The sequence below is a fragment of the Oryzias melastigma genome, unplaced genomic scaffold (assembly GCF_002922805.2).
Source record: "Oryzias melastigma strain HK-1 unplaced genomic scaffold, ASM292280v2 sc05335, whole genome shotgun sequence".
NCBI classification, from domain to species: Eukaryota; Metazoa; Chordata; class Actinopteri; order Beloniformes; family Adrianichthyidae; genus Oryzias; species Oryzias melastigma.
In genome coordinates this window covers 1-1,512 of record NW_023421902.1, presented here as the reverse complement: position 1 = coordinate 1,512, position 1,512 = coordinate 1, and the positions used below count along the sequence as shown (strand labels likewise).

The window sequence follows — 1,512 nt, the reverse complement described above, 5'->3', positions numbered from 1 at the left end:
ACAAACAAAAAATGGTATTAGCAGTTCATTCAACAGTTTTTTTTTATTTAAAGAATACTTGAACCATCTAAAAGAAGAGAAACTCCTTAAATGCTAAATACAATAGGGGTTTGTGTACATCTGGGGGCTAAGCAGCACTTACGGATAAACTTTTTTTTTTGTTTACACTTAAAATTAGTATTTAAAACTAAAATGTGTGTTGTTTAAACACATACTTTCTCGTAAAGTTACATAATTTAAATGTAAGCTCAGTTTTCACTTAAAACTTAGACAGTTCTAGTGAGTAAAACTATTGTTTATTTTTCCAGCGTTTATGTCTACACTAACGTGATTGTGTTTTATACAGTTTAATGATTTCAGAGTTTCATTTTATCTATTTTTTACCATGTCTTTAAGGGTTTTTTTTCTCACCAGGCCCGAGCTCTACCGCCTCCTCGTCGTTCTGCCAAACCTCCAGGAAGGACGGAGGTTTTTCTGGTGGAATCTGCACGGCTGCGACTTCCATCTCTTTCTTCATCTTCTTCTCTCTCTTCTTCATCATCTTCTTTTTCTTCTTTTCCATTTTCCTCTGCTTTTTAAGTTCTGCTTTCTTCTTCTTCAGCTTCTTTTTCTTAGCTTTCATCTTTTTCTTCTTTGACCTCTCATCGCTCGACGACGAGGAGGAGGATGACGAGGAGGAAGATGTGGACGATGAAGAGGATGAGCGAGTCCTCCGTTTTTTCCTTTGAGTGTTTACATCTGGATTAAATACATACAAACACATATATTTTATTCCGTAATAGTGACAGTTTTATAAACATAAAAAACCGGTCCTAACCTTGCTTCTTTTGAGATTTTTTCTTAGACGACCGGCTCCGACTCCTGCTACTGGAAGAAGATGAGGATGAAGAAGAGGAGGAGGATCTTCTCCGTTTCTTCTTCATCTGTTTCTTCTCCCTGTCATCTTTGCTGGGTGACCTGCTGCGACCCATCATCGAGACAACAGCTCCTCACAACCCCCAGGTTTAAGCTACAGCAGTTTTGTGACTGTCCGTCTGTTTACTAGAAACGTGTCCGTCTCTATTTACCGTCCGACAGCAAACGAGCTCGTCGAAGGTTCCTAGTTCCTGTTTCACAACACCAACCTGAAGGAATAGACAAAACTTATGCATTAATGTGTTTTTAACTAATTGTGTGGATACAAAAAAAACAATGTTACAACAATTATTTTTTTTTTATTTAAGTCACATGACCAACTATAGCGTGAAATAATACAATTTCTGGTCATATTATATCCTACAGTCAGTTGAGTTTGGTTCATTACAGTCCTAAACGTTTTGGCATCCAAAACCAGAAAGTATTTATTGTTATCATTAAAGAAAACGTTTTTTCCCTTAAAGGTTGCATGGTGGTTAGCACTTTTGCCTCACAGTGAGAAGGCCCTGCTTTGAATCCTTGCAGGGATCTTTCTGTATGCAGTTTGCATGCTCTCCTTGTGCATTCATAGGTTTTCTCCTGGCACTCTGGCCTTTT

General features: G+C 37.9%; 1 protein-coding gene across 1 annotated transcript; it reads right to left on the bottom strand.

Moving 5' to 3' along the window:
* Window positions 1–411: 411 nt before the first annotated feature.
* LOC112138881 (ADP-ribosylation factor-like protein 6-interacting protein 4) lies at window positions 412–1,117 on the bottom strand (the record flags this gene model as incomplete). The annotated part of the gene is given in 2 exon segments (XM_024261551.2): window positions 412–738; window positions 818–1,117. Coding segments are annotated over 2 exon segments (484 nt in total), but the record flags the coding sequence as incomplete, so codon positions are not given.
* Window positions 1,118–1,512: the final 395 nt, after the last annotated feature.